The sequence below is a fragment of the Saccoglossus kowalevskii genome, chromosome 14, assembly GCF_978046115.1.
Source record: "Saccoglossus kowalevskii chromosome 14, keSacKowa6.1, whole genome shotgun sequence".
Taxonomy (NCBI): Eukaryota; Metazoa; Hemichordata; class Enteropneusta; family Harrimaniidae; genus Saccoglossus; species Saccoglossus kowalevskii.
The window spans coordinates 32,101,062-32,128,830 of NC_140654.1; the positions used below are offsets into that span (position 1 = coordinate 32,101,062).

Here is a 27,769-nt window from a genome sequence, read left to right on the forward strand (position 1 = left end):
AATAAATATAAATTAGCATAATTGTAAGACGAGAAACCAGTGTGCTTCATAATCAAGGGAAGCAAAACTGGTCGTGTTAATGTTTGATAGATTCAAGCCACACGACATAAATTCGAGGTAAGGCCAGAAATAATGTCGGGTTTGTGACGTTTTAGAAACAGAGTGAAAACAAATTCCTATCTTTGACTGTGTTTCCGGCCTATGATCACGCGAGGACTGGTAGGAGGTAGGCATCGGATTAGCGCCCCCAGGGTAGGAGGATTTGGTTAGTCCTTCGTTTTTAAAAACAATGGCGACTCGCACGATTGGCATCGCTGTCCTTTGTTATTTCGTTGTTGTCCCTTATGCATTATGCAACGGCGATTCAGTGTCAAGTGTAATTAACGCATTTGTGGTTCCACATAGCCACATGGATGTCGGATGGGTCTACACAGTAGATGTAAGTATTAAGTTTGACATGATCTTTTTAAATCTGAAGACGTCATTCGATGAAGTGTGATTTCGTAACAATATAGCGTTCCGGCTGATATCGTGTGCTGTTAACTAGAAATTAAGGTGTAATTTAATAAAAAAATCGTCGATTGCATTTGAATATCCCTGTTCCAGTGTGACGTGATCACAGTCGAATAGAAATGCAGTGTTGAATGCTGCGTTTTCAGTCGGAGGTGCACGGTGGACGTGTGATCACGATTCTGAAGCTTCGTGGAGCAAACCATTATATTAGCGGGGTGGGGGGTGGTGGGGTGATGTGGTGTAAGGATGGACGTTTTTGTGTCAGGAAAAGATGTTAATTTCCAGGCCTGTTAATATGAGGGAAATCAAGATATCATATTTGTTGTTATTAAAAGACAGCATTGTAATATATTTTTAGCGGAGTCAATCCATGATAAATTATCTCGATTCGTCTTCCCTTTATATCCCACTACGGATTCTGGTGGTGAAGTGAGCAGCCTATTGTAAAATAATGATTTTGCTGCCATGTTGTCTTTTCCACCAGTGACCACTGGGTAACTTTATTTCTCAAACTGAACGTAGATGTCAGTATTACATAATGGTATTACATGCTAAATACATAGCTTCCATGTAACATACATCACATGCCCCTTTTCACTTGATACTTATTATTATGAATAATGAGTTTATACACAGTTTTGAATGGTATACATGTGCTAACAATACTTAGAATCAGTCCTTGGACTGCATACACTAGATCATATACAGGACAGTATTTTAATTTGTTACATAACTTGAACATCAAAGAAAGCAAACTCACTGAGAACTATTTTAAATAACATTATCTTTAAAACCTTGGGTTGCAAAATTTACCTATCAAATGAACTTGGTTACACTTTGACTTAAGGAATTCATGTGGTCCTTTGTTATATAAAAGTGATGGTTTGTTTTATATTACAGTGCAAGAACTGTTCAACTAGTCAATACATAATACAAATTAACTTATAACAGTTAACAATCATTTGCAAAAAGAAAACATTACAAGTTTAACTGGGTTTTCCCTTTTGACACTCTACCACTACCAGTAGTAATGTCTTGTCAAACCTTAACATGTTCATATTTTGTTTTAGTTGGAATGTTTCCAACATTTATGCTACTTGATATTTTATGTTGAACCATTTTGTCATTTAAGTCTGAAATTGGTTTATCGATTGTTTCAGGTGGGTCTCCATCATCAAGCAATTCTGCTAGTGGTGGGACTTCACATGTTGGGAACATGTGTCTGCGATTTCTTTTGTACAATTTTCCTGATGTAGTTTCAACAAGCGCACTTCTAGGCTGTGGTAGTGTTTTCTTTACCACACCATATTTCCATTTATTCCGAGGGTTTCGAAATCTTACAGACTGTCCTGAAATCGGTTGGCGAATGTTATGACTTGCTGTGCGGTCATAGTAGTATTTCTGCTTGCACTGCCTGGCCTTTAATTTATTCAGCATAGGGGGAACAATGTGAGGTTTGATCAGGTTTTCAGCAGTTGGAAGTTTTGATTTGAGAATTCTGCTTTTTAACAACTGACTTGGGGCAAAACCATCTGTTCCATCTAAGGGGGTGTTCCGGTATTCTAACAATGACATGTACGGATCTTGGCCAGCTTTAAATGCTTTTTTCATTAACCGCTTCACAGTTTTTACAGCGTTTTCTATTTGGCCATTTGATTGAGAATAACCAGGACTAATTTTGATATTTATATCTTTTATTAGACGCATAAAATCCTTTGGAAAGGATAAAAAGGGTCTTACAGAAAGAAATTTAAAAAAAAACTACAATCTAAAAAAGAAAACAAAAAATAAAAACTTTTCTAAAAAAATAAATAAAACAAGTCAAAAACAAAAAAAGACAATTTGCAGCCAATGGTGAATACAGAATATAGAATGAACACAAAATGTGGCCTAATACACTGATAGTTGTTGCTGTTTTGTTCCATAGCTGTTTTTTAAGAAGACAGCTAAGGCTGGTGCTAGAGTATGGTTTGCCATAATCAAAATGAATTTATTCTGACTATTTTGGATATGATGGAACTCCCATTGGTGAGCAAAATCTTTATACTCCTGGTTGTCATAGCAGGGACCATTGTCACTGATTACTTTATCCGGAATTCCCTCTCTGGCAAACACAGATTTAGTTGCTGATATCACTGCATGGGCAGTTTTGTTTGGAATTCTGATTATCTCCGGAAATTTAGAATAGTAATCTATTAAGATTAGCATACTTGAAGGAATTATCACTTGATTGTTGCGAAACAACAGCCCATTAGAATAAGTGATTTCATCGCGAAATGTATGAAAAGGTCTAAACCTTCATCCGGAATGCGTGTCCTACAATTTTACCACCATGAAAGGACAAGGTTAATGACCTTTATCAAGGTGGGGTCATTTCCTTCCGTAACATAGCTAGTTTCTGGTCAGAAATGGGCATTTGATTTATGATACTTAGAACGTCGTTGTCATCATTGACTTGTGGAGGAGCATCCATTAATGGGGCTCGACTAAGCATATCAGGTACAAACATTTCTTTCCCTGGTTTGTATATGACTTCTAAGTCGTATCTAAGGAGAGTCATGCGCATGCGTTGTAAATGAGGGCTAAGTTTGTGCAGCGGTTTTTTGAATATTCCAACCAGTGGTTTATGATCCGTCTCCACTTATAGTTTTAGCTCCAAATATATAGTCATGAAAGCGACTGCAACCAAAAAGTATAGCACTCATTTCCTTTTCTATGGGTGCATAATTTGTTTCAGCATTGTTGAGCCTCCGTGATGCATACGCGACTGGTTGTGAATCTTGGCTAATCATAGCTCCCAACCCTTTGTTACTAGCATCAGTTGAAACCGTGACAGGTTTTTTAGCGTCATAATATTTAAGTACGGGAGCTTGAGTGGCTACAGTAATTAATTTGTTAAAGGCTACGTCATGCCTATCTTCCCAGGTCCACTCTATGCCTTTACCAAGTAGCTCACGTAGCGGTGCTGTGAGTGCAGACAGGTTTGGCATAAATTTAGAAAGGTATACCATGATACCCAGAAACGTTTGGAGATCTGATTTGTTTTGAGGTTTAGGCATTTCTGTAAGAGCTCTAATTCTACCTGGACTAGGTTTCAGTTCATTACTTGTTAGCAGGTGACCTGAAAACTCAACTTCCTCTACACCTATCTCGCATTTTGGACCATTGAACTTTAACCCAGATCTTTGTACCCTTCTCAGAAATTGGGCAAGACATTTGTCATGTTGTACATTACTATCTCCATACAACAACATGTTGTCTACTATAACTTCAAACCCTTCAAGACTGCCGAATTCCTCAACCATTGCTCTCTGCCAAATTTCCCCTGCTGAACTAATTCCAAATGGCATCCTTTTGAATTTGTATCTCCCCCAGGGTGTGTTAAATGTAGTCAATTTAGAACTCTTTTCACTCAACCTGAGTTGCCAATATCCCGAGGTCGCATCAAATTTTGAGAATACCTTAGCGTTTGGCATTCTTGTTACTATGTCTTCCAGCACGGTAGTTGGATAGTGCTGACGACAAATCGCTTTATTTAATTCTCGCGGATCAAGACACACACGAACTTGGCCATTTTTTTTTATGACCGTGGTAATCTGACTAACCCATTCAGTAGGTTCAGTGACTGGTTCAATTACATCCAGTTTAACCATTCGTTCCAACTCAGTTTTAACCTTATACCGTATTTTGTGGGGTATCTGGCGTGGTGGCAGCTGCACTGGGGGAACAGTGGAGTCAACCTGAATGTCATATTCACGGTTTTGCAAACACCCTAACCCTTCAAACAGATCCTTGTTGTGTCCAAGTAATACTCGTGCCTCCTTGCTTGCTTTGTGACCTACTAGGGGACTTGATTTAGTGTTAGATTGAGGCATAAATATATATATATATTAGTATTTGTCATACTATCAGATGAAGTAACATTCTCTTTCTGAACAGCAATGCTTGATTGTATTGTAAACACCCTTTTCAAAAGACCAATACTTTCACATGTATCTCTGCCAAGAATTGGTACAGTGGTATCTTTGACAACTTGAAACGTAATAGGAATAGATTGGCTACTTATAACTTTGCCATTTGTATTAGATCTATTCACCTTCACTTCTAACTTTACCTGCCCAACAGGCTTGATAATATGATTGCTATAGGACCTCAAAGTGATAGTAGTGGGCCGTATTTTCTTAGCATGGTTTGGTAATGATATATATATTGACTCTGGGATAATATCAACCTGTGACCCACTATCTAATTTAAAATCTATACATGTACCTAAAATGTCACAACTTTGTGACCAGTCTTTTGCTTGTTGTCCAGCTCCAGTTTCTAAAGTTCGTACACTTGTTATGTCATCTATGGTGAATGGAAGTGAATCTTCATCACTGGTATCTTCACATGTAGCGATGGCTTTCATTGACTGTGGTCTGTTTGAATACTTGTTTCTAGAGCTTCGAGAACTTTTTGTTGACTGTTGTGTTCGTTGAGTACCCAAGTTGTAACACCCATTGCTACGACATTTACTGGCAAAATGGTCGGGTTTACCACATTTCCGACAAGTTTTGCCCTGTGCGGGACACTTATCCACTTCATGTTCATATGGACAGTTGCGACACTGATTTTTATCAGATCTTAATTTATTTCCAGGCTTATAATTTGACCTCCAACGAGACTGACTTCTTTCTGACGTTTTCATTTCATGCACGTCCATTGAGCTGGTGGTATCATTTAGTGAAAGAGATTTCATCTGATCAACGGATATTTCTGCTATTTTGCATGCGTCGATTGCTTTTTGCAAGGTCAAGTCGTCAGTTCTGAGCAATCTTTCTCTCACCTTCTCATTTCTGATTCCACAAACGATACGATCTCTTAAAAATTCGTTCGCCAAATCCGGGGGGAAGGCTACAGTCTTTTAACAATGTGCGCAAAGCGGTCAAATAGTCCGTGAACGTTTCGTTTATCTTTTGATGTCTTGTGTTAAATAAGTAACGAGTTACTGTGATATTCTTCTTTGGTTCGCAATAACCAGCGAATTTGTTTATGACTGGCTCGATTTTCTTCTTATCATCAGCGTCAGTAAACTGAAATGTTTCAAATACCTGTTGCGCTGCGATCCCGGCAACATGGAGGAATGTGGCGACTTGTACTGTCTCGTCTTTTTTATTCATTTCTGCTGCTAGAGAGAACAATTCCCAGCTCCGTCGGAACTCCTTCCAGTTCTGTGCGACGTTGCCATCCAGACTAAGGGACACTGGGGATTTCAATTGTATGTTCGAGAGTGCCATTTTATCCGTCAACTTCTGACACCATGTAAAATAATGATTTTGCCGCCATGTTGTCTTGTCCACCAGTGACCACTGGGTAACTTTATTTCTCAAACTGAACGTAGATGTCAGTATTACATAATGGTATTACATGCTAAATACATAGCTTCCATGTAACATACATCACACCTATCACAAGTGTTTAACTTTGACCAATCACAGTTCGGCCTCGTTTTGCCGCTTATATTTGAAACTTAGTTACATAGTTTATGCCTAATGTGTTTCCTTTCACGTTCGCATAGAGGGTATAAATACCCATGATTGCTGTTATATTTCATGTTTTACCAGTTGTCTCAGTACTCTATGTCAGTTTACTTTGTATTGCAATAAACCTATACTGTGTTTTTGCTAACGTAAACTACGCTCGTGTGTCTCTCTGTCGTTTATAATTGCCTTTAGCGTGAGCAGTAGCATATCCACAAACTACTCTCCCACATTTTTGATGCCGAGACCAGGATATAACCATTGATAATGCCAGACGAGACATCACAAAACCTAGCCGCTGGAGGAGCTGGTAACATCACCGAAACTGATGCAGAGACACTTCGCAAACGCATGAGATCGCGACGAGAACAGAGAGGACAGATGACTCGTCTATTTACGAGAGCCGACAACCTCATCGCACACTTCCAAGACAAGGGTACCGACAAAAACGCATCGCTCGATTCACTAGAGGGACTCTATGATCAACTCACGACAAAGTACAATCTACTGGCAGATCTAGAAGTCACTATACTAGATCTTACACCTGACGATGACTTTGATTCAGTGAGTGAAGCATCTTGGGATTATCAGGCCGATATCTACGACAAAAAACATTCGATTTCTATATATGCGAAGAAACATCGCAAACCGGAAAGTGTAAAATCCTCGCCCGAGTCTTCCAACGAAAACGCCGCTACCGACGCCTCGACTACATCTTCGTCTACGCCAACCAGGAAAACTATTTCGCTACCGAAGTTACAGTTACAAACATTCTCAGGTAACGTTGTTGAATGGCACAGTTTCTACGACATCTTTAAGTCTGCCATCCACGCAGACACCTCTCTTGATCTAGTCCAAAAGTTCACATACCTTCGTAGTATGTTACAAGGCAAAGCAGCGGACACTATCGCCGGTCTCACTCTCACGGTTGGAAATTATTGCCACGCCATCGACTTGTTAGTCGAACGATACGGACAAACTCATCAAATTATCAACGCGCATATGACCGCACTTTGGACACTCGCTAAACTCACTGGTGATGTTAAAAGCCACAGACATTTCTACGATCAAATGGAAATACACGTCCGAGGGCTCCAGTCGCTGGGAAAGGAAGAAAGTTCATATGGAGAATTACTCGTCCCTATGATAAGAGATAAGATTCCACAGAACATTCGTTTACAAATAGCCCGCGGACACGGTAACTCGGCATGGACACTGAAACAGTTACGAGTCGCGATTCTGCAGGAAATCAATGCTCTGAGTGCTGGCGACCCCTTACAAGAAGTGTCGTCACTTACACTCAAACCGGTCATCATCGCTGCGTTTCACACTTCAACACAGTCGTCTAAACATCGACCGCCACTAACTCACAACGCTACGAGAGCTCAGAAGTTGTGCCCATTCTGTTCAGGAAACCACTTCGCTTCGACATGTACCGTTGTCCGAGATACCAATAGAAGACTTATGCTTCAACTGTCTGGATAAGCATCGTGTTTCTGATTGTAAATCGAAATTCTCATGTAGACTTTGTAACAAAAGACACCATACAGCGCTTCATTCTGAAACCCTGACAAAGACAATGACCCAACCACCTCTGAGGTCATTATCCGAGATGTCAACATGAGACAGTAACACAAGTCAAGTTACTGTCACTCACGCAAAGATTAAGCCAACTCGAGAGAAAATTCAAAGCGGCCCAGTACTACTGAAGACCGCGCTAGTTTCTGTCGTATACAGTAATCGCGCACCTTTTAATACTGTCGTCCTGTTTAACGAAGGAGCGAACCAGTCATTCATTTCCGAAAAGTTCGCACAAGAAATCGCCGCGAAACCTACGAGAAAAGAACACATCAAATTATCCACTTTCGGGGACACTACCTGTAATGTAATGTAATGTAATGACGTTCACCAATTTAACTGTCCATGAACTTTCCGGTCACACTTCATCTTTTGAAGCCATGATTATTCCAGAGATATCCACAGAATTGAATAATCATATTTCGCCAGAAGTTCACCAATTGGAACATTTACGCGGTTTGCAGTTCGCGCACCCAATATCGACATATAACTCGTGGCTGATCGACATACTTATCGGAGCCGACTTATATTGGTCATACGTTGGTTCACAAGTAATTCAAGGCAAGACTGGTCCAACCGCGGTTTCATCAAAATTCGGTTACTTGTTATCCGGCCCGTCTGGTGTGAGCCGAGCCGTGGACACTAATGTTCGTCTTCTACATGTCATGACCACAGAGAATCATATTTCAGAGCCTCTTACGTGTTCTCCTATTCCTGATTTCAATCACAAAACAGAGGACATAATTCCTGACATTCACCCAAGAACGAAGCAAATATCCAAAATGTGTGGGATCTAGAGCTTATTGGAATAAAAGACAACCCGGAAGTCGATGAACTGTTAACTTTGGAAACCTATAGGGACTCTTATCTTTCGATCGACAAAGGGAAATACACTGCCAAATTACCTTGGAAAGAAGACCACCCACCATTACCAACAAACTATGTCGTGACGACGCGCCGCACACGGAGTATGATTCGTTGACTCACCCCGGCCGGAACTTATCTCAAAATACGATGACATTATTAACAGAAACAACGCGGTTTCATTTCTGAGGTCAATGACCCCGATCCAGATATCGGACACTATTTACCACACCGCGCCGTTAAAAAGGATTCTGCAACGACCCCTATTCGTATTGTTTACAACTGTTCTTGTCAAGCCTCTCCGGACAGCCCCAGTCTAAATAACTGTTTGCAGACTGGCCCTTCGTTGATAAACAATTTGCCGAGCATATTGCTAAGATTTCGAGCTAACAACATTGCTTTAACTAGCGATATCGAAAAGGCATTTCTGAACATTCGACTTGATACAGACGAGAGAAAATATACAAAATTCTTATGGCTCTCGGACACTAGTGACCCGAAAAGTGATTTCATTACCTACCAATTTGACGGGTCTTATTTGGAGCAGTATGTTCACCGTTCATATTAAACGCAGTGATTCAATCCCACTTAGCCGAAGCTGACCCAGATTCAACAGCCAGTCAACTCGCGACTAATATTTACGTAGACAACGTAATCGACGGTGTTCATGACAACGAGGAGGCCATACAATACTATGAAGAAGCTAATGATCTCATGAACACAGGTGGTTTCAAGTCATGGACATCGAACAGTCAACTCATCAAAGACCGCGCCGTCTCGGATAATTTAGCAGATACCGCCGCGAATGTGTCTATTCTCGTTATGCATTGGAATACAAACGCAGACACGCTAACGTATTTTAAACCTAATAACATTCCTACAATGACACAATTAATCACCAAGCGAGTCGTTGTCAGCTTTACTGCTTCTTTTTAACTCCGGTGTTAATAAAGGCTAAACTGTTTGTTCAAATGTTATGGAAACTGGAGTTATCATGGGACGAACCATTAAATGATGACCTTTGTGCTCTTTGGGGTCACATTTCCTAAGATATCGAAGACTCAAGATCACTTAATATCAAAAGAACATACTTTGATACTAAAGAACTGAAACCCGAGTGTGAATTGCATGCCTTTGCAGATTCCAGTTTATGTGCGTACGGTGCCGTCATTTACCTGAAACATATGGATCGTGTTTCGTTGGTTACATCGAAATCCAGAGTCGCACCATTACGTGACATTACATTACCACGCCTAGAATTGAGGGCTGCGCTCATTGCTACACGTTTGAGCCAATACGTATTAAAAGCACTTAATACAAAGTACAATATTACCCAATGTTATTTGTGGGGTGATAACCAGATCGTGTTACACTGGATTAATGGTAACAAACCTCTACCTGTTTTCGTCAAAAATCGAGTTGACGAAATTAATCGATTTGATTGTGTCAAGAAATATGTATCAACAGATGACAACCCAGCTGATTTGTTAACAAGGGGGATTTCTTATGAAGTCCTCAAGGCATCCAATCTATGGTGGAGTGGACCCTCTTGGTTACCCTATACTGACAAATGGCCTGTGTGTCCATTGGTTACGATAGTCAGTACCCACACTGAAAATTCCAATATTTGCAGTGATGAAGGAAATATTATTTCGGCTAAAGACGTCCTACATTCCACTGTTGAAACCGTAAAAAATGACCCGTTACTACCCATGGAGGGCTTAAGTAGTCATTTTACACCTGGATTATATTCAGCCAAAGACGTCCTGCATTCCGCTGTTGAAATCACCGAAAATGACCCGGTACTACCCACGGAGGGATTAAGTAGTCATTTTACCGCTGGATTATATTCGCCTTCCCAGAATATTGTTATGTGCGACAATAATACTGGTTCTGACCCAGTTTCGCACGATATTGGCGTACATAACATTGTGGATATAAACAACTATAACAAACTGGATAAATTACTACGAATAACGGCGTACGTACTTCGATTTGTAAACAAATTAAAGAGGTCATCAAACAATAACAACGTTCAACTGTCTCCCGAAGAAATCAATATGGCGGAGAAGAAATGGGTCACTGACCTACAACGCACTAATTATGGGGACGTCGTACATTCTCTCCGAATACGCGATCGTAAACATGCCCCCATTGTTCAACAGTTGAACTTGTTTCTGGATAACGAAGACACCCTGCATTGTGGTAGCCGCATACTGTAAAATGACTAATTTTCACTGGGTTTAAATTTCACTGATTTACCATTTCAGGCATATTCAGTGGGTTTTAAATTCACGGTTTCGTCATTTAGATAATGTGTTCTATGCTAAATTTTACATATTCACTGGGTTTTAATTTAGCGCATTTTCCAGTCAGCGAAATAAGCTAAATTAAAACCCAGTGAATAATTACCCCCTTTACAGTACACAACGCACCGTTAGACTTTGTTACGAAATTCCCTGCTTTACTGCCTCCACATCATAAGTTTACAAATCTTGTAATTATGAAAGCTCATGAACTACTCATGCACGAAGGGGTCCAGTCTACGTTACTGGATACCTAAAATACAGATAATTGTACGCAAAATTATTCACAAGTGCGTGACCTGTAACAAGGTCACTGGTAAACCTTACGCCAATCCGATACCAGCACCATTGCCGGAATATCGCGTCAATATTACACCGCCCTTTACTATAACAGGTGTCGATTTTACGGGACATTTATATACAAAATCGACAGAAGGAATACGTAGCAAAGCATACATATGCCTGTTTACTTGCGCTGTCACCCGAGCGATCCACCTCGAGTACCTCACCGCTCTTCGTGAACGCCATTCGGCCAAGGGATCGAAACACAACGTGATCAAGGTTGGTGACATTGTCATAATCCATAGCGACATTGACATTCGTCAAAAGTGGCGTCTTGGAGTTGTTACTAAATTAGTCTACGGAAATGATGGCCTTGTGCGATCGGCCCAACTCGATACAGCTCAGGGTGCTACTAATCGCCCAGTACATAAATTGTACCCCTTGGAAATTATTTCCGATGAAATTTCCGATGTGAACTCCGTTCCACACAAGGATCATAGTCAGAATAATGACGAAGTAGATGCAAACACAACACAACCCCCAATGACGAGAAAACGTCCGCTGAGAGACTCAGCCATGGCTGCGAGAATTTGTATTCAGGACCTTATATAAACAATATGAGACTATATAGTTTAAGCAGAACTCTTGCATTTCCAATATTATTGTTATGAGTTTTATTTGAGTTTCTAAATATAGAACATTGAACGATATAATGCGATAATTTACTGAGAAATGAAAGAACACATGGAGAACTTTTTGAATACATTTATTCAAAACATAATCGACCCTTTTATACCTTGTCAGTCGATTATTAAATAGGTCATATATTTGTTTTCCTGCCTGCTGCTGGGAGAATTTAGCGGAGTCAATCCATGATAAATTATCTCGAATCGTCCTCCCTTTATATCCGACTACGGATTCTGGTGGTGAAGTGAGCAGCCTATCACAAGTGTTTAACTTTGACCAATCACAGTTCGGCCTCGTTTTGCCGCTTATATTTGAAACTTAGTTACATAGTTTATGCCTAATGTGTTTCCTTTCACGTTCGCATAGAGGGTATAAATACCCATGATTGCTGTTATATTTCATGTTTTACCAGTTGCCTCAGTACTCTATGTCAGTTTACTTCGTATTGCAATAAACCTATACTGTGTTTTTGCTAACGTAAACTACGCTCGTGTGTCTCTCTGTCGTTTATAATTGCCTTTAGCGTGAGCAGTAGCATATCCACAAACTACTCTCCCACAATATTAACACATTGTTTGAAAAATTGGAATCTGAGCTCTGTCATGAATAAAGTCTGTGTACTGGAATAACAAATTAAACTGTTGATAAACCTTGAATCACAATGGCTCTTATCACTGACGTAATGTAAAATACTTTATTTTTCCATTTAAATTAATTTTCTCTATTTTCGCTGAAGGAATTATTCAGTGAAAATAAAATAAAATCCAATTTACATTCAACTCACCAAAAGTCGGTGAAAATAAATTCCATAAAAAACACCCCAAAAGTCTTTTCAGCGAAAAATTAATTCCAGCGAAAATAAAGTATTTTACAGTACTTCATTCATTGTGGCCCTGGTATGTTCTGTCAAGTATTCTTTGGTGAGACAAATTCCATGTAATATACATATACATAGGGTAGTACAGTAGGTACATTTGTTTTTATTAGTTCCTGGGTAGGCAGAAAAGTTATGTAGAATGATGAGAAAATTATATGAAGTTGGGAAAGTTGTCTAGGAATGCAGAAAAAATGTATGGAAAGGCATAAAAAAAAAGTTATTTTGTAAGCATGAAAGTTGTTTGAGAAGTTAGGAAAGTTGTGTTTGAAATATTGTTTGAGTTCTGCAAGAAAGTTTGTGAAGTCAGGAAAGTTGCTGAGAAAGAAGAAAATGTTGAAAAAGTAGAAAAGTTGTCTAGGGAATCTAGGGAATGAAAGTTGTCTAAGATGAGAGAAATGTTGGTTGAAAAGGCAGAAAAGTCGTGTAATTACTTGTTATGATTACAGGAAAGTATGGTGGCTTATGCAGCCAATGTATACACATCAGTTGTCAGCAGTTTGGTAAAAAATGGCAAAAGAAGATTTATAGCTGTAGAACAGGAATTCTTTCGACTATGGTGGGAAAATGTTGCTGATGTGAATCAAAAAGTTAGTATATGTACATTCATTTTCGTTTTTCTTGCTTAGACACAATAGTGAGTTAGTTAAAAGATTGTGGCACTTTTATTGGAAGATATTTTTTACACTGCGAGTTAATGCAACTCTGCACGTGTGAAACATTTGAAATATGTCCTACCTTCTGGTTTTTTGACCTCAAGTCACGCAATATGCCCAAATGCTATCAATTTGGGAATCAAGAATTGTGTGAGAAAATGACATATTAACCTTTGATGTGTTGTTACTTAGCAACAAGTGCATGAGTTGTTACAAAATGGTCAGTTAGAGTTTATTATTGGTGGTCAAGTAATGAATGATGAAGCCGTCACTGAATACTCTGCCAATATTCAACAACTTACTGGTAAGTGCTCTTATACATGTTTGTATTTGCATTTCAACTAGAAGACAAACTCACACCAGGGGGTCAGTTCTGAGGCTGATCATAATGTATGATAATATCTTATTTATTCTGGCAACCGCAACCGATTGAAAACTCTCAAAATCTGTACTCTGGGCAAGTTGTTGAGACTCTCGTGAACAGTGTAAGAATTAAGATTACCCCTACATGTGCAGCATATTTAAATTTGGTTGCTCAGGATTACTTAAAAGTTGAGTTTGTGCTGTTTCCTTATCTTGTTTTCATTGGTTCCCCGATCGGCGCTTCCCAGCAGCTTGCACAAAGCCCATATAAATACATGGTACAGTTCTGTGACGTATCTGCGCCCAGAAAATAAGTAATAATGATACCAATCACCATCATAGCATAGAAATTGTTTCACAAAGTTTGGGATTTGTAAGTTTCAAGTTTGAATCATATCTATGATTGACTACCATTAACTGGACAGTCCCCTAGCTCCTACCCTGAGGGAGGGAGTATGCCACTGACTTACTTGGACCTCAAACATTAACTGGACAGTCCCCTCCTACCCTGAGGGAGGGAGTATGCCACTGACTTACTTGGACCTCAAACATTAACTGGACAGTCCCCTCCTTCCCTGAGGGAGGGAGTATGCCACTGACTTACTTGGACCTCAAACATTAACTGGACAGTCCCCTAGCTCCTACCCTGAGGGAGGGAGTATGCCACTGACTTACTTGGACCTCAACCATTAACTGGACAGTCCCCTCCTACCCTGAGGGAGGGAGTATGCCACTGACTTACTTGGACCTCAACCATTAACTGGACAGTCCCCTCCTACCCTGAGGGAGGGAATATGCCACTGACTTACTTGGACCTCAAACATTAACTGGACAGTCCCCTCCTACCCTGAGGGAGGGAGTATGCCACTGATTTACTTGGACCTCAAACATTAACTGGACAGTCCCCTCCTACCCTGAGGGAGTATGCCACTGACTTACTTGGACCTCAAACATTAACTGAACAGTCCCCTCCTACCCTGAGGGAGGGAGTATGCCACTGACTTACTTGGACCTCAAACATTAACTGGACAGTCCCCTAGCTCCTACCCTGAGGGAGGGAGTATGCCACTGACTTGGACCTCAAACATTAACTGGACAGTCCCCTCTTACCCTGAGGGAGGGAGTATGCCACTGACTTACTTGGACCTCAAACATTAACTGGACAGTCCCCTCCTACCCTGAGGGAGGGAGTATGCCACTGACTTACTTGGACCTCAAAAATAAATCAGTCATACATGTATAATACATTGATCTGAGTATCGTCTTTTTTCTGTCTAGAGGGTCATTCCTTTATTTATGATACATTTGGAGTTCGACCTCAGTTCTCATGGCATGTTGATCCATTCGGTGCTACTGCAACCACACCAGCATTATTCGCTATGGCTGCCTTTAATTCGCATCTCATTTCAAGAATTGATTATGACAAGAAAGATGCCATGCAGAAAAAAAAGGTGGGTCACTTTGATCTTAGTCTTGGTTGTATATAGCACAATTGTGATTTTAGTATTTTTATGATGAAGTTTTTTATAATATTTTTGATTATTTTGGACCAAATAAATGTGATTCTCCATTGGCTGCCGGTAGGGATTAGAAAACTTTCTATGACTTGCAAATTAACTGTTCCGCTGTCATATTTTACAAAGTCCTGCTCATGTATAATTTCTGTATTATTTGCAAACTATTGTCACCTGTTAAAAATGAAATTAACACCAAGAATAAAAATTAAAAAAATTAATTATACTTGACATTGCTGTATCTTTATTCAGGAAATGCAGTTTATTTGGCAAGGCTCCCCCTCCCATGGAAGTAAATTACAAATGTTTACCCATACTATGGACCAATACAGTTATTGTGCACCTGGGGATATTCCATTCTCTGAGAGGTAAGACAGCTAGGATATTGTGAGTGTTTCTGTGCATTATAACTGTATTATATCTATGTACAACCATGCACCAGATCGTAAGTGACAGAATCATCACAAGTATGAACCACCAGCAAATGTACTGGTATTTCTGTACAACTAAAAATGCAACATCAGTTTGATACTTTATGTTGATCATTATATTTTTTTTTGATTTATCATATCCTGACTTTCAATCTAGAATGAATGTACAAGAATTATGCATATTGGTTTAGAGGTGCACATCTTTTTTTTTTTTTAATTCAAACATAAATGGCTGATTGATGGTCTTTTTTCTTATATTCTTCAATATTTCTTGAAATGAACCTTAATTTTGGAGCCAACAAAAAAATTTGACTCAATTTTCAGTTTGTACTCAAACAATGTGGCTATTTTTGTCCCAATCTTCAGAAAGAAAGTGCAGACTATAAACAAGACTATTTTGTGAATTTGTGATGAAAGGAGGAACTGGTGGTGAAAAGATTACAGCCGTTCTGAGAATTATTCGGACAGTCAGTTAGCAAAATGACTTGCAACTTTGCAAAACACTTTGGTCTTTGCCCAATCTAGACTTGTCGGCGCCGCTTGAGTGACGGGCGCGTGGTTTGGGATTACTATTTCATAGGGGGTTGTCGGCTTGGTGAATTGCAAGTATTATTTAGCGTGCGTTCACAGCAACCATTCTTTATTTTTTTATAATTATATTGTAATTATTTTCAGTAATTTTGAAAATCACAAGTTTGGTGTTGCTTAAATCTGTCGAAAAATGTCAACACCTCGCTCATTTTAGTCACTTGTACCTGTTACAAAAATGGACTAGACATAATAACGGTCGTTATACCCCCGTTATACCCCATCATTTTCAAACTGCAGTTGAAAAAGTGATTCGATCAAGGAAGGCACTTTTGATTTGACAAAATCCATCAAACCGTTATAATCGAGTTTTCCGTCTGTGTATCCCTGACATACTCTCCACCCTCGGTATAAAATCTGAATTTGATACATAATGCACCAGTAATGTAAAAACAACTTTTAGTTTGGCCCAAAACTGTCGCGAAACTGCAGCGCGTCCCGCTAAGAAACTTTACTTTGAGCCTTCCCGCCAATGACGAGTTCATTAATACCTGGAATTACTCAACACTCGGGAGTAAATTACGCTATGTCAGGTGGACTCAGATGGTTATAACAATTTAAAATAACACTTTGAATGCATATACAACATATAACCTGTTAATATATGAAAACCAACGCGTGTCGTTTTAAAAACAGCGTTTTACCCGCATCTTGCAAGATAATGGAATGATTCCAATTGTGGGCATGCCAATACAACGGCGCCATCAAGTCTAGATTGGAAAAGACCCAAGTGTTTTGCAAAGTTCCAACATATATTGCTAACTCACTGTCCGAATAATTACCAGAACGGCTGTAAGATTTTATTAAATGGTGTTTTTCATCTTCAAATTTTTTATTTTATTTGAATCTATTTTTATTCATTGATATTTTTTAAATAATTGATAATCACTAAAACCCACAATAGTGAGTAGGTAATAAAAATTGAAAAAAAGATGAAATAATGATAATATATAGGTTGTTATAGTAACATGCTTAGTAACTTATAGAGAATGTTGGAATCACAGAACTATTTTTAACACATTTTACCCATGTTACTACCTGAAGTTAAGATAAGACACTCAATATAAGGACTTGCAATTGTAGAAAAAATATGATTTTTGACTCCCGTGTGCGAAGCACACAATGGGAGTCTTTGCAGTTAGTTTGTTTGTGTGTGTGGGTGTGTGCGCGTGTGTGTGTGATATCTCAAGAACCATACATTGATTTTTGATGAAACTTAGTGCATAGATGCTCCGGGCCAATGCGCAGATTTGATGAGGTTTTGGTAAAAATCCATGCATATTAATTACCTAATTTGCATGATAATTAGCTGATTTTTAGCTGTTCCATGACTGTTTCACTGATATCTGAAGAACAACTCATTGGGTTTTGATGAAACTTAGCATATAGATGCTCCAAACTAATGCGCAGATTTGATTAGTTTTGGGTAAAAATCTGTCCAATATTAATTACCTAATTTGCATAATGATTAATCAATTTTCTGCTTTTCCACTGATATCTCAAGTACTAAAGAAATGTCCTATTCGAAATGGCAAAAACCAAAATCCAAAACTTTAAAAATTTGCCACCAAAGACACAATTCATAGCCTTGCTAAACAACAGTGGCCTAACACTCCCCGTAGCAAGGTACCTAAAGAAGTGTTTTGAAATAAGACAGCAACCCCAGTGACAACCTTCTCTCATTATTTACTGTTTTGTAACCTTTTATTCCTTTTTAAACTTTTGTAACCATTGCCAATCCCTCCGGGGAATGTGTAAGTGTTAATACAATTATTATTATTATTATTATTATTATTATTATTATTATAATCATCACATTTCAATGAAACTTGGTACATTGATAACATAGGACACTTCACAGACCTGATGGTTTTCAGGGTAATATCAGTACATATTAATTATCTAATTTGCAGACTATGCAGACCCCCATTTAGTTTTTGGTAAATATTTATGCTTATTAATCACCTAATTAACATAATGAACACTGATCATCACATTTGAATAAAAATTGGTACATAAATGCTCTAGGACAATAGACAGGCCTGATTAATTTTTGGTTAAAATTTGTTCATATTAATTCTCTAATTAGCATAATAATTCATAATTTCTTTTGTTCTGTTCTGTTTTGTTCATATTAGTTACCTGATTTACATAATTAGTTTTCAGCTTTTCCATCAATATCTCATGTACAAGTAATTTTGAATTAATTTTTAATGTGTCTTCAATACTCTCAGCACACGGGAGCTCTTTCTGAGCTTCTTTGATTCCTATAAGGTCTGACATTTCAATAAAATTAATTATAAAATTAAATAAAAAAAAAAAAAATTGTTTTAAACTGTACATAACTGTTTATTTATTATAACTTGTATTTACTTGTATGCATGTCGGACAATGATATGGTCTTTTTGTTGACAAATGTTTTAATTATTAAATCAGTTTAAAATTCTAAAAATCTGTATCTGTCTTGGGGATAATATTTCTTTGCCATGTGTTTAATTCAGAGTGCATTTTGTATCTTCAACCTTTTTGCCAAGTCTTCTGTGGTTTACTAACATTATAAATGATCTATTTGTGTTGATAATAATAATAATAACTTTTATTACGCCGTATTGGGAAATTACATCTCAATTTTAGCTAATTGTAATAAAAGTATAAGAAAAAAAAGTAACTAAAACATATAAAAAAGACACAACTACTACTAGGTACAGTACTAATAGTGCTTAAGAGAAGAAAATTTACATTGTGCTTGGAAGTTAGCATGTAAAGTATATGATGATTTAAGATAGGTAATAACATGGTTAATGAGTTTTATTTCTGATGTATTCATGATATACTTAAATTTTTCAATATTACTGGCAGACTGGAAATCTGGAAATTGTTCAGTGAAGACCATATATAGTTTCTCACGATCTGTATTATAGAGTTTACAGGATGTAATGAAATGTATTTCATCTTCAAGTATGTTACACATCCTGCAAATTCTGTTGTCAACTGGCGTTGATAGAAATATTTATTTCATATTTTATATGACAATTATTTATTTATGTTATTAGATCAGGATTTTATTGGAATGGTTACGTAAAGTTCCCAGTACCACCATCAGATGGTATCTATCCAAATATGAGTCTACCAGTGAATACGAGTAATATAAAACTATATGCAGACTATATGGTAGCAAACATTAAACAAAGAGCAGCCTGGTATAAAACACAACAATTACTATGGCCATGGGTAAGCAAAAACAGAGAGGTTTGTGTTGTCAAACTGGTGTCTGTAAAGCCATTTATTTTCACTAGCATTTTATTTCACTATTTTGATGTTTTTAGTGATTTCACTATTTTGATATTTTTTAGTGATTTCACTATTTTGATGTTTTTAGTGATTTCACTATTTTGATGTTTTTAGTGATTTCACTATTTTGATGTTTTTAGTGATTTCACTATTTTGATGTTTTTAGTGATTTCACTATTTTGATGTTTTTAGTGATTTCACTATTTTGATGTTTTTAGTGATTACACTATTTTGATGTTTTTAGTGATTTCACTATTTTGATGTTTTTAGTGATTTCACTATTTTGATGTTTTTAGTGATTTCACTATTTTGATGTTTTTAGTGATTTCACTATTTTGATGTTTTTAGTGATTTCACTATTTTGATGTTTTTAGTGATTTCACTATTTTGATGTTTTTAGTGATTTCACTATTTTGATGTTTTTAGTGATTTCACTGGGTTTCACAAACTTGGCAGAGAAACAATGAGTTCTATTGCTCTACATGTTCATATGCAGATTTTATTGAAATTTAAAACAATTGAATAATTAATCTGTTTACAGTACTATGGTGAACCTGAGTCTGTTTGCATACTGTTTATTTGCTAGAGGATACAATTACAAATACTTGGCGTGGGTGCCATTATGATGAGTTTGTGTTTTCAGTCAAATAGCTATATTTTTTGTTGTTTTTTTATTTTGAAATTGAGATATAAGTATACTCTTTTTACCTTTCTAAATCTAAAGCATCAATGGTATAACATAATTGAGAATAAAACCATTGTGAATGTCAGGCTGCATCATTATGTGTTTAATGATTGTAATTATTCTAGTGTTATATTGACTTGGCATCATTATGTATTTTGTTGTCACTAGAGGGCAGTGTTGTTGTATTACAGGGATGTGACAAGCAGTTCTTCAATGCTACAATTCAATTTCTAAACATGGATCCATTGTTAGATTATATAAATCAACATTCTGATGAATATGGTGTACGTGTACAATATGCTACTGTGGGAGAATATTTCAAAGCTGTTCATGACACCAATAGTACATGGATGGTTAAGAAAAGTGGAGACTTTATCCCGTATTCTTCTGGTAAGTATTTGAATACTTCAAACCTAGATTTATTCAGATTTTCAAAATTTCCAAAATATGCAACTAGCATAAATGAATTACTGAAAAATATAATTCAATCAATTAAAATTTTTAGGGTTTTCATGTAACATTTGTTAAATAAATAATTGAAAAGTAACTTGTACTAAATATTTTACCCAAACCTTGACACAAAGGGCACTTTCTTTTAAAGACCAGCGTTTACGTCCCGTGGTGTGGGCGGAGCTTAGTATTCCAACAACAGCAATGGTCAATCGTTTATTATATGCAACTAGTCAACGTCTGCACTTATCTTTTTGTTTGTTTATAAAGCTACTAATCTATGTGTAAGCTTGGATCTCCAGCAACTAAGCGAACTGTAATAATAAGATTACATCACAGTCCCTCTATCCCCGGTCTAGAAACGGTCATTGTATTAGGTGTGAATTGGTCTCCTTCCCTGGCAAAGGCGCATTGTGGGTTGGGCAAAACATTGTCACATGATCAGTACGTGATTTGACATCATCCGTGTTAATTATTTTTTTACAACTTAGTTGTTTATTACAGAATTCGTACTTTTTCACATAATTTTTTAATCAGGATATCTGTATAAGGTCATATTTTAGCCGGCGAATAGTTCTTTAATTCATCTATTTTACCAGCAGCGACACATTTTCGCAACAAATTTTCATACCTTTACCCAGATATTTGTCGTTTTTGATTTTGGGGTGATTGAAATTAACTAAATTTTATTTACCATACTTCTCGGCGCGAAAACAATATTTGTCTTCGATTTTGACATTTTATAATCAAAACATATCATTAAAAATTGGTGGGCTGATTTGTTATTTGTCACACCGCATTTTATTAATGTTAAATTGAGCGACTTTTATGGATGCTTTTTAGATCGTAAATGCAAATGGCGACGTTTTGAAATGACAATGTACTCAATTCTGTGCTAAAAAAATCATTTATATACAATCATTGAAGCATTGTTATATACTTTTACATAGAATAAAGTCATTAGTTGTTGTATAGTTGACTTGAACTGTTATGAACCCCCCAAGAATCAGAAATATCACAGGTTTTTCGATCGACTACGTTAACATGAACGACGCCATTTTGACAAGATTTTTTTAGCGATGTCAGCATGTTGGCACGCGAAGTTTTTTCCCTATTAAAACGAGAACATTAACATAATTCCCGATATTAATCTTTGAATTGCAGGAACTGGATGTTTATGAGTTGGTAGGCTGGTGGTGATGCATATCAGGGTTCAAAAAACCCAAATTTCATAGTGATAATTTTGTTTACATGTTTGTTTATGTTGTGGTTGCCCGAATTTGAAGTCAAAGTGAAGTCATACAATGAGGTATCGCTTTGCATGACGGTAACTTTTGAAGGTATTGTAATCTGTCTGACTTCCTGAATCCCTCCGCCCGCGTGTGAACGGTTTGTTTACCCGCACTGCGGTTCGAGACAAAAGAACGCTAGTCATTTCCAGACCGGGGATAGAGGGACTGTGATTACATGTATATTCAAGTAATATTTGTATTGATTGTCTTTGCATCATCTAATGCACTTGCAATATTTTAAGACCAATACTTCTGTCTAGTTTTGACAACCTCATGCCCCTTGTTGCAAAGAAGTTCATTCCATTGTAATCAGTACGTAACATAAATAATGGACTAGTGACGTGCATTTTGCACTACTTTATCAGCAGAACTTAATAGGACATGGAATTATACTGTAGAACAAACTATTTGGGGGAAATTTCTTGGGTTTGTTATGAGCATGAGACATGCAATATGTTCATTATAACAAGGTTACAGTGTATATATTAATTCTTATTTGCTTAAATATAAACAGATCCTCACTCAGCTTGGACTGGCTTCTATTCATCTCGAAATTATCTTAAAGGTTTATCTAGACATAGTCAGGCAACTCTGCATGCTGCAGAGTCCATGTTTACTATGTACAATAAAGTCACAGATGACAAGCATATCAATGGCAGCTGGATTTTATCCAAGTTGGACAAATTACGATGGGCATCAGCAGAGGTAAGTTTTGGGATAAAATGATACCAAGATTTGATATTCAGAACTAAATCAATGTTAATGTAATCAAACATAGTGTTTTGTAATACAACATAAATTATGTTTTTGAAGCATCCTAATCACTATGAAAAAAGTAAGATGCAACTAGTTAGATTATCACTTTCCATTTCATTTGAGACTGTAAACTTAACAGGCTCTGACTCATGTCATCTTTTGTACAGTGTATACTGCATGTTTTTATCTCTTGTTATTCTATTACAATATAATATCACTCATATCACCATCCACAATCGTAGCATCACATGGTAGGTGTCAGTACCATGGTGTTCCGTCCGGCATGCTTATTGGTCAGTTGATTGACATGCATATGCAACATATCCTAACTGTCCTTAAGGTTAACAGTGCAGTTCGAGTGTAACTTAACATATCCTAACTGTCCTTAAGGTTAACAGTGCAGTTCGAGTGTAACTTAACATATCCTAACTGTCCTTAAGGTTAACAGTGCAGTTCGAGTGTAACTTAACATATCCTAACTGTCCTTAAGGTTAACAGTGCAGTTCGAGTGTAACTTAACATATCCTAACTGTCCTTAAGGTTAACAGTGCAGTTCAAGTGTAACTTAACATATCCTAACTGTCCTTAAGGTTAACAGTGCAGTCCGAGTGTAACTTAACATATCCTAACTGTCCTTAAGGTTAACAGTGCAGTTCGAGTGTAACTTAACATATCCTAACTGTCCTTAAGGTTAACAGTGCAGTCCGAGTGTAACTTAACATATCCTAACTGTCCTTAAGGTTAACAGTGCAGTTCGAGTGTAACTTAACATATCCTAACTGTCCTTAAGGTTAACAGTGCAGTTCGAGTGTAACTTAACATATCCTAACTGTCCTTAAGGTTAACAGTGCAGTCCGAGTGTAACTTAACATATCCTAACTGTCCTTAAGGTTAACAGTGCAGTTCGAGTGTAACTTAACATATCCTAACTGTCCTTAAGGTTAACAGTGCAGTTCGAGTGTAACTTAACATATCCTAACTGTCCTTAAGGTTAACAGTGCAGTTCGAGTGTAACTTAACATATCCTAACTGTCCTTAAGGTTAACAGTGCAGTCCGAGTGTAACTTAACATATCCTAACTGTCCTTAAGGTTAACAGTGCAGTTCGAGTGTAACTTAACATATCCTAACTGTCCTTAAGGTTAACAGTGCAGTTCGAGTGTAACTTAACATATCCTAACTGTCCTTAAGGTTAACAGTGCAGTTCGAGTGTAACTTAACATATCCTAACTGTCCTTAAGGTTAACAGTGCAGTCCGAGTGTAACTTAACATATCCTAACTGTCCTTAAGGTTAACAGTGCAGTCCGAGTGTAACTTAACATATCCTAACTGTCCTTAAGGATAACAGTGCAGTCCGAGTGTAACTTAACATATCCTAACTGTCCTTAAGGTTAACAGTGCAGTTCGAGTGTAACTTAACATATCCTAACTGTCCTTAAGGTTAACAGTGCAGTTCGAGTGTAACTTAACATATCCTAACTGTCCTTAAGGTTAACAGTGCAGTTCAAGTGTAACTTAACATATCCTAACTGTCCTTAAGGTTAACAGTGCAGTCCGAGTGTAACTTAGCATATCCTAACTGTCCTTAAGGTTAACAGTGCAGTTCGAGTGTAACTTAACATATCCTAACTGTCCTTAAGGATAACAGTGCAGTCCGAGTGTAACTTAACATATCCTAACTGTCCTTAAGGATAACAGTGCAGTCCGAGTGTAACTTAACATATCCTAACTGTCCTTAAGGTTAACAGTGCAGTTTGAGTGTAACTTAACATATCCTAACTGTCCTTAAGGTTAACAGTGCAGTTCGAGTGTAACGTAATATATCCTAACTGTCCTTAAGGTTAACAGTGCAGTTCGAGTGTAACTTAACATATCCTAACTGTCCTTAAGGTTAACAGTGCAGTTCGAGTGTAACTTAACATATCCTAACTGTCCTTAAGGTTAACAGTGCAGTCCGAGTGTAACTTAACATATCCTAACTGTCCTTAAGGATAACAGTGCAGTCCGAGTGTAACTTAACATATCCTAACTGTCCTTAAGGTTAACAGTGCAGTTCGAGTGTAACTTAACATATCCTAACTGTCCTTAAGGTTAACAGTGCAGTTCGAGTGTAACTTAACATATCCTAACTGTCCTTAAGGTTAACAGTGCAGTTCGAGTGTAACTTAACATATCCTAACTGTCCTTAAGGTTAACAGTGCAGTCCGAGTGTAACTTAGCATATCCTAACTGTCCTTAAGGTTAACAGTGCAGTTCGAGTGTAACTTAACATATACTAACTGTCCTTAAGGATAACAGTGCAGTCCGAGTGTAACTTAACATATCCTAACTGTCCTTAAGGATAACAGTGCAGTCCGAGTGTAACTTAACATATCCTAACTGTCCTTAAGGTTAACAGTGCAGTTTGAGTGTAACTTAACATATCCTAACTGTCCTTAAGGTTAACAGTGCAGTTCAAGTGTAACTTAACATATCCTAACTGTCCTTAAGGTTAACAGTGCAGTTCAAGTGTAACTTAACATATCCTAACTGTCCTTAAGGTTAACAGTGCAGTTCAAGTGTAACTTAACATATCCTAACTGTCCTTAAGGTTAACAGTGCAGTTCAAGTGTAACTTAACATATCCTAACTGTCCTTAAGGATAACAGTGCAGTCCGAGTGTAACATAACATATCCTAACTGTCCTTAAGGTTAACAGTGCAGTTTGAGTGTAACTTAACATATCCTAACTGTCCTTAAGGATAACAGTGCAGTTCGAGTGTAACTTAATATATCCTAACTGTCCTTAAGGTTAACAGTGCAGTTCAAGTGTAACTTAACATATCCTAACTGTCCTTAAGGTTAACAGTGCAGTTCAAGTGTAACTTAACATATCCTAACTGTCCTTAAGGTTAACAGTGCAGTTCAAGTGTAACTTAACATATCCTAACTGTCCTTAAGGTTAACAGTGCAGTTCAAGTGTAACTTAACATATCCTAACTGTCCTTAAGGTTAACAGTGCAGTTCGAGTGTAACTTAGCATATCCTAACTGTCCTTAAGGATAACAGTGCAGTCCGAGTGTAACTTAACATATCCTAACTGTCCTTAAGGATAACAGTGCAGTCCGAGTGTAACTTAACATATCCTAACTGTCCTTAAGGTTAACAGTGCAGTCCGAGTGTAGCTTAGCATATCCTAACTGTCCTTAAGGATAACAGTGCAGTCCGAGTGTAACTTAACATATCCTAACTGTCCTTAAGGTTAACAGTGCAGTTCGAGTGTAACTTAACATATCCCAACTGTCCTTAAGGTTAACAGTGCAGTCCGAGTGTAACTTAACATATCCTAACTGTCCTTAAGGATAACAGTGCAGTCCGAGTGTAACTTAACATATCCTAACTGTCCTTAAGGTTAACAGTGCAGTTCGAGTGTAACTTAACATATCCTAACTGTCCTTAAGGTTAACAGTGCAGTCCGAGTGTAACTTAACATATCCTAACTGTCCTTAAGGTTAACAGTGCAGTTCAAGTGTAACTTAACATATCCTAACTGTTCTTAAGGTTAACAGTGCAGTCCGAGTGTAACTTAACATATCCTAACTGTCCTTAAGGATAACAGTGCAGTCCGAGTGTAACTTAACATATCCTAACTGTCCTTAAGGTTAACAGTGCAGTTTGAGTGTAACTTAACATATCCTAACTGTCCTTAAGGTTAACAGTGCAGTTCAAGTGTAACTTAACATATCCTAACTGTCCTTAAGGTTAACAGTGCAGTTCAAGTGTAACTTAACATATCCTAACTGTCCTTAAGGTTAACAGTGCAGTTCAAGTGTAACTTAACATATCCTAACTGTCCTTAAGGTTAACAGTGCAGTTCAAGTGTAACTTAACATATCCTAACTGTCCTTAAGGATAACAGTGCAGTCCGAGTGTAACTTAACATATCCTAACTGTCCTTAAGGTTAACAGTGCAGTTTGAGTGTAACTTAACATATCCTAACTGTCCTTAAGGATAACAGTGCAGTTCGAGTGTAACTTAATATATCCTAACTGTCCTTAAGGTTAACAGTGCAGTTCAAGTGTAACTTAACATATCCTAACTGTCCTTAAGGTTAACAGTGCAGTTCAAGTGTAACTTAACATATCCTAACTGTCCTTAAGGTTAACAGTGCAGTTCAAGTGTAACTTAACATATCCTAACTGTCCTTAAGGTTAACAGTGCAGTTCAAGTGTAACTTAACATATCCTAACTGTCCTTAAGGTTAACAGTGCAGTTCGAGTGTAACTTAGCATATCCTAACTGTCCTTAAGGATAACAGTGCAGTCCGAGTGTAACTTAACATATCCTAACTGTCCTTAAGGATAACAGTGCAGTCCGAGTGTAACTTAACATATCCTAACTGTCCTTAAGGTTAACAGTACAGTCCGAGTGTAGCTTAGCATATCCTAACTGTCCTTAAGGATAACAGTGCAGTCCGAGTGTAACTTAACATATCCTAACTGTCCTTAAGGTTAACAGTGCAGTTCGAGTGTAACTTAACATATCCCAACTGTCCTTAAGGTTAACAGTGCAGTCCGAGTGTAACTTAACATATCCTAACTGTCCTTAAGGATAACAGTGCAGTCCGAGTGTAACTTAACATATCCTAACTGTCCTTAAGGTTAACAGTGCAGTTCGAGTGTAACTTAACATATCCTAACTGTCCTTAAGGTTAACAGTGCAGTCCGAGTGTAACTTAACATATCCTAACTGTCCTTAAGGTTAACAGTGCAGTTCAAGTGTAACTTAACATATCCTAACTGTTCTTAAGGTTAACAGTGCAGTCCGAGTGTAACTTAACATATCCTAACTGTCCTTAAGGATAACAGTGCAGTTCGAGTGTAACTTAACATATCCTAACTGTCCTTAAGGTTAACAGTGCAGTTCGAGTGTAACTTAACATATCCTAACTGTCCTTAAGGTTAACAGTGCAGTTTGAGTGTAACTTAACATATCCTAACTGTCCTTAAGGTTAACAGTGCAGTTCAAGTGTAACTTAACATATCCTAACTGTTCTTAAGGTTAACAGTGCAGTCCGAGTGTAACTTAACATATCCTAACTGTCTTTAAGGTTAACAGTGCAGTTCGAGTGTAACTT

The 27,769-nt window shown here is 37.5% G+C and overlaps 1 protein-coding gene across 1 annotated transcript in view; it reads left to right on the forward strand.

Moving 5' to 3' along the window:
* The first annotated feature begins 247 nt into the window (after positions 1–247).
* LOC100368169 (epididymis-specific alpha-mannosidase-like) overlaps positions 248–27,769 on the forward strand; it is a 103,550-nt gene continuing 76,028 nt past the window's right edge. The window contains exons 1-8 of the mRNA XM_085508137.1: positions 248–439; positions 13,076–13,216; positions 13,475–13,586; positions 14,924–15,096; positions 15,412–15,527; positions 19,232–19,409; positions 20,346–20,544; positions 22,411–22,601. Coding sequence (XP_085364263.1) covers positions 290–439; positions 13,076–13,216; positions 13,475–13,586; positions 14,924–15,096; positions 15,412–15,527; positions 19,232–19,409; positions 20,346–20,544; positions 22,411–22,601 — 1,260 coding nt within the window. The 5' untranslated portion in view covers positions 248–289. The remainder of the gene's footprint in view (positions 440–13,075; positions 13,217–13,474; positions 13,587–14,923; positions 15,097–15,411; positions 15,528–19,231; positions 19,410–20,345; positions 20,545–22,410; positions 22,602–27,769) is intronic.